Source organism: Hipposideros armiger, unplaced genomic scaffold, assembly GCF_001890085.2.
Source record: "Hipposideros armiger isolate ML-2016 unplaced genomic scaffold, ASM189008v1 scaffold_37, whole genome shotgun sequence".
Classification (NCBI taxonomy): Eukaryota; Metazoa; Chordata; class Mammalia; order Chiroptera; family Hipposideridae; genus Hipposideros; species Hipposideros armiger.
The window spans coordinates 4005802-4012174 of NW_017731387.1; the positions used below are offsets into that span (position 1 = coordinate 4005802).

General features: G+C 47.6%; 1 protein-coding gene across 1 annotated transcript in view; it reads right to left on the reverse strand.

The window, feature by feature from the left end:
- Positions 1-611: 611 nt before the first annotated feature.
- The window catches only part of KIF14 (kinesin family member 14), a 53915-nt gene continuing 48153 nt past the window's right edge, over positions 612-6373 (reverse strand). The window contains exons 24-27 of the mRNA XM_019637995.1: positions 2966-3126; positions 1827-1974; positions 1081-1233; positions 612-725 (exon numbers count right to left, since the gene is read on the reverse strand). Coding sequence (XP_019493540.1) covers positions 612-725; positions 1081-1233; positions 1827-1974; positions 2966-3126 — 576 coding nt within the window. The remainder of the gene's footprint in view (positions 726-1080; positions 1234-1826; positions 1975-2965; positions 3127-6373) is intronic.

Here is a 6373-nt window from a genome sequence, read left to right on the forward strand (position 1 = left end):
AAACAAAAAACCTTTTAAAAAAGGAGAAAAACTGCTCAAAAAAGCCCACATTCAAGAACATTTGTTGACTAAATTAAAAAGTCAAATTTAAAAGACACCGAAAAGCCTCATGTGACGTAAACAAGCCTTCTAATAGCCCACTAATAATTATTTTCAAGGTTTACACCATTCTGCTTCTTCCCTGAGTTCTCTGAGGTGCCAACTCGCCCTCTGTGTCCTGGGGTTGACGAGTAACGCACGCCCACCATATTACTAAGGTATCTGAGCTCTGGGGTCACTAGGGGTATTTTCTTGTGGCCCCACCCCTGCCACAAACTTGGAAAAGAGACAAAACTGCCACTTGGGGTTAACGCTGAGATTAAGCTCCGAGGACCAACACAGCAATGGGAACAGTGGTTCTCAACCATCAGCGACCTCAGGAGCCCCTGCGGACCCTGTTTCTGGGCAGACAGCTCTGCACGGGGCCTGAGAACCTGCATTCTAACAGGTGACGTGGACGCTGCTGGTCGGGGGCCCCACTCTGAGCAGCACTCATATACCGAGAAAGGGTGGCCGAAGGCTGACTGAAAGGTGGTGGGCAGCGTTAACACATTGACGCTCTGCTTTTGTCCTCAGTCCGGGAACCTGGTGAACGTGGGTGGCCCAGGGGGTGCTGTGCCCTCAGCGGTGATGGGGTCGGTGCCTGAGCCCCGGCCCTCAGGGGTCCCTCGGGCAGGCGGCCCCCGCTGCCATCAGGGTGGACCTGGGTGAGGGCTGTGCCTTTCTGCCTCCCATTGTCTTGCCTAGCACTGTTTCTCTTTTTACATCCCTTGGCATGACCCATCACAGGACGGCTGTGGACGCATAAAAAGAGAAAACTGGAGCGGAACCAGCTGGAAAGAATAGCTGTGTCCCCTTCACACATGTGTGTGACATGGGGGCAGGTCTCTGGGCAGAACCAGGACATCAGGCCTTTCTCAGCTGGACACGGGATGTGGCTCCTCTTACTAAGACACCGTTAAGTTCTAAAAAAAAAAAAAAAACAGAAAAAAATCCAGCTTTCCCTCAAAGTAGCTCACACGAGCTGTAAGATAAAATCACCTGCTTCGCAGCCAACGTCTCCACTTCTAAGCGCTTCTTGTTGACGTATATTTCCTGTTCAAGGCGCTGCTTCGTCTTTTCTAGCTCCTCAATTCTGTGATTAGCTTTTTGGTTATTCATTTCCTGCATTTTCTTCCTTTGAGACTCTTCTTTCTTTAAAGAACAATAATAAAAAATAACTAGGACAAAATTACAAAGCATTTTTTTTAAATGATACCCAAAATGTACAAAGGTCCCTTTTTTTAATCAACGCAGAGAAGTTGACTCACTAACAGAAAGCTTCCCTATAGCTTCTCTCCCTCAGCGGCAGTGACAAATCTAGCAAAAAATAAGCGTCACCAGTCAAACCTTTGCGAGCACTCGCCCCTAAATGGGTTTCGGGAATGCAAGAGGCCGTGGAGAGCGCCCGGGGGCCCAGCCGCGCCCCCAGACTGATGACAGCCCTGGGGAAGGTCAGCACTGTCGTGCTCCCGAGGGTGTGCGTGTGGCGGTGAGCTGAACATGGGAGAGTTCTGATCAAGGGGGACCAGGGAACGAACCACAGCTCAAATGAAACGGGACCTAGAAGACGCTCCTGCATTTCTCGTTTCTGCCGCCAGCGCGCTTCCTCAAGTAAATGTCGCGGAGGCCAAGCCGCGCTGTGGCGCTGACCCTGCAGCTCCCCCAGCTCCTGCGGACATCACCACTTCACAGCCAGGGTCACAGGGCCCATGGGCGGAGAAAGGAGGCCCCGTTCTGCCTCTCACCAGCTCTGCCTCCAGCACTTCTATCCGGCTCTCGTATGCAGCTTTCTGAGAGGAGAGTTCCTGCTGAGCCATTTCTCTCGCAATCTGGATGCCGTGTAACATTTCTTGCTTTGCTCTCAGCTGCGCCTCTTTGATTTCTGCTTCCAGCCTACAAGGTGCCAAACATTCACAGGAAGTGCTGTTACGAGTTCTTCACATAACGTTCTGCACCACGTTAAAACATTTTCCATTAAACAAAGAGTTAAATCTCAAAACTTATTTTCTGACAGTCCGTCAACAGTGTTCTTAAATTTTCATTAGCTTCAGAATAGCTTACTGACAATGTGTACTGACCACCACTGAACTGGACCCTTAGAGGTCGTGTAAATGGCGAAGTCTATGGTCGGCGTCTTATACAAGCACAAGGGAAAAGCAGGTGCGGACACGGGAGAGGAAACAGCAGGACCCGCCCAGCAGCTCTCTCCTCCGCCCTCCGCCCCTCAGTCCCGAGCCCTGCCGCTCTCTCCTCCCCAAGCACAAGGCACTTGTCTTGCTTGAATCGCCCCTTAGCTGCACTGACAGCCTGTCATCCTGTCCTGGGTCCTGCTGGTCTCTCTAAAAACGTGACTCTGACCACATCTGTCTCATGTCTGCTTTCAGTTCTTTATGACTCCATATCCTTTAAGATAAAACCATTTTGTTTACAAGGACACTGCTTAAATCAGAAATCCTACAATGTTGCACGAGCGAAAACTAGGCAGAAGAAAAGAAAAATCAGGGTGCACCCCGCCCTGATGTCCTCCGCTGGCTAACTTCTAATGGTCTGCTGGGACTCCACTCCAGGGGACGACTTCTCAGTCTCTAGAAACCTTCGCTGATCCCGGTCATGGCCAGGGGTCCCCCACACAGAGCAGGGCTCTGTCACTGCTGTCTGTCTGTCTGTCACCCCATGAAATGATGAATTCCTCCAGTGTGAAAGCTAAGTTTCAACACTTGTTTCTGTTCCCAGAACTAGGACAGTGCAGATGCAAGTGGGATGGACGGATGTACCAGGAGACGAGGCCACGTCCCCAAAGGTTCGATCCGGCAATGCGCGGGAGCCGACTCTGCACCCCCACCCTACCACCCCGGCCTCGCTGCTTCGCCCCCACAGCACTCACTGTGACCTCTGCGCCGTGAGCAACTCGTTCTTGGCAAATTCGAAGTCCTTTGGACCCTCGCTCGGAAGCACATCTCCGCCGGCCGGTCTCGTCCCTCTCTGGACTTCCGCTGGGTGATGAAATCTAAAGTAATGGTCTCCGCCAAGAACCACCCGGTCACCCTAAAGCACACAAAACACGTGCTGCTGGAAGCGCGTCTGCACCCCATCATTATGCTCATTCAATGCAGTCAGTCTCATGAATGATAAACAAAAACAGTACCGCAACCAGCCTTACGCAACGCTTCCTACACACCAAGAACTGCGTTGGACACTTCACATGTCTCCCATCCCACTCACGTCTCCTATGCCCAGGAGCCACATGTCGTCACCCCGATTTTAGGAATGAGGAAGCTGAGGCACACGGGGCCTCCTAACAGCAGTAACAGGCCTTCACGAGCTGCAGACGNACGATGGTTCTGTTGGATGAAGCACTGGCTCCCGCCTCCAGAGTGCTGGACCTGAGTATACACATGAGGTTCCCCTGGGAACCTCAAAGTCATCTTACCCTCCATCTCAGGGATGCTACTTGCCCTTGGTCAGTCACCCCAGTCCAAACCAGGGCTCATCCTTGAGCCTTCGCCCCCCTCCACCCCACAGCCAGCGCGTCCTCGCTGACTTGTCCCCCTGCGTTTGTATAAACCCCACTGTTCCCCAGTTCTCCCACACGACCTTACGTCAGGTCTTTATCAGCTGTCCCCCCAGTTTCCTCGACTCCTGCTCCTTGAGGATAGGGGCTATTTTTTATTCATCTTTGTATCTTCAGGACATGGCAGACAGTAGTCTTGTTTAAACACCAAACTAAGAAGTATTTATTTAAAAAGAAGTATTTGTTTATAAACCAAACTAAGCAGCTATGTTGGTTCCAAGACCAAGGCCTCTCTATTATTCCGAAGCATCTGCCTTTCTGTTAACCAAGCATCTGAGGTCTCGGCAGACGAGCTTTTCCTTGAAAAGCAGCTACTCACTGTGGAAGTCTTTTATGTTCTTAGCTAATAAGCAGCAATTGTCCTAGATAGAAGTTCTCTATCACCATGATTTATTCATCTGTGATGCACAGACTAACTGGGCTGCATTTCAAATTCTAGAACGTACAATAAAGTATCAGAGAATATGCCAAGTTCTTGAGAAAGGGTAACTTAAAAGTAATAAACACTGTTCATTTTTATAGGAAATTAGATTTATGCAACTCTAAGTTGCTCTTAAGACGTATATGGTGAGATGCTGAAAATTTTTGTTCCTACTTTAACTGACAAACAATTTGGTGCCCTAAGTGCTGTACTGTGACCGGTAACACCATTTCTCTCACGTTCTTGGGTTCCCTTCTCAGACACATCCATCACGACAATAGACAGCTCTTTTAAAATTAGGAAATGACCTGTATGTAAACCCGGAACAAGAAGACCAATCACAAAAATGTCTTTACCTCCTTCTAGAAAACGAAGACACTGGAGCACTGGTGATGTCGGGTTCCCATTCGTCTTCAGGGTCACAGAAGATATCCTCGCCCTTGTTACTGCTGTTGCTCTATGAGAAATAAAACATAGTTTCTATTAATTATGAACTCTAAAATGTTTAGTAACTGAGAAAAACAGTTTAGATACTTTGTTACATTTAAAATATAAAAGTACCAAATTTCCTGATAAAAGTCTAAAACAATCACATTCCTGATCAAGTGAAAAATAAACCACGTGATGGAGGAATTCTATTAAAAGAAATCTACTAATAAAAGCAACAGAAATCATTGAATAATTCAGAAATAATAAACAGGATATAGAAGGCAGTAAAAACAAAAAAGATAAAATCCTCAGGAGGGAAATAAAAGAATAATCTGATGTTAAGATTCAATCACTTCCTGGATGAATATGCTGATCATGATAATAATCTATATTTTAATTTAAATATTTAAATAATGATTAAAGTTCTAACAAAGTACTATGTGGAGCTTGATTCACAAACACTATACTGNGTAGAGCCAGGACCTGACGCTCACAAGAACGTGTGCTGAAAGACGTACCTGGGTGTGAAGAATGCAAATTCTCAACTGGGTGGGCTTGGATGCCATGCAAACAGCCAGAAATCCTTCTGTTCTTCACCAGGCTCCTGCTCCTGAGAGAAGAGAAGCCAGAGCTCAGTGCTTGCAGCCCACGTGGGATAACAACACCAACAACATTCATTTCTAAGTTCTCTGAAGAAAGCGGCCACGTGTGTGTTTTCCACAGAAACATTTTCAACACGGATTAAATTCATTTGGTTCACCAAGCAAGGGTTTTATATTTATAGGTATTGCTCTGAGCATATAATTAACTGAATATATATTTATGGAATGCCATTACTTACAGGCTCTGGGCTCGCTGAGCTTAAGGTTCAAAGGAAAAGAGAGGAATTAGGCAAATAATTACAATACAATGACAAGTGTTCTCATAACACTCACAGAGGGCTGGGGTAGGTTCAGTGGAGCTTGGCCTGGCCCACAGGGTCGGAGGGCCTCCCGGAGCCGTGACCCTGAGAGAGGAGTAGGGCTCAGCCCAGTAAGGGGCGGGCGTGAGAAGCAGGGACTCGTGTTTCAGACACAGGCCTGGGGCGGGGGAAGGACTGCAGTCCAGGACGTGAGGGAGGTTGGGAGAGGCTGGGAGGCGTGCAGGGCCCAGCCTGAGGCGGACCTGGTGCCAATCAAGGAAGCTGGGATTTGTCCCCAGCTCACTGTCCTGGGAAGGATTTTAAACACGGAGCTGATCTGGGAAAATAAATATTCAAACAAATCTCTGCCACACCGTGTGAAGTGCAGCAGAAATGGAGGAATGGCTCCTACTTCCGTGTCTCCTTTGCTGCCTCTTTTCCCTATAAAAACACGCAGATCTCTGCGTGGGTGGGGCTGGCTTCTGGCTGTTACTCTTTCTTTCTAACTGCTTCTGGAAAAAGCAGCCTACTTAAATACTGCCATTATCTATCAGTTTTCTAAGTTCTGACTCCAGCCCCTGCTTATGTCAACTGCTTGAGCTGTGACCTTGATCTAAATCTAGTGGCCCCTCTGAAGCCTTTTTCTTTACAGAACTCCTGACAATTAATGGCCACGCAAAGAAAAACACCATTTGTTGAAAAGATTGGTCAACAAAAGCATACTCTATCTGCCGCAGCGTAAATGTTTCCAGAATAAACCTCCCCCATGGACTACTACAGGAAGAACACTGAAACAGGACAGGTATAGGGAGACGCCTGTCTAACCAGTTCTAAGGGTTAGTGCTTGTACTTCAGAGTGAAAAGAAAGGGTGTGCTTGACAGTAAGTCTAAACTAGGAAAACTTACTCCTTCTCCACTATAGAAGATAAATAATGTCTAAACTCAAATAAAGAAAATGCTATGTATCACA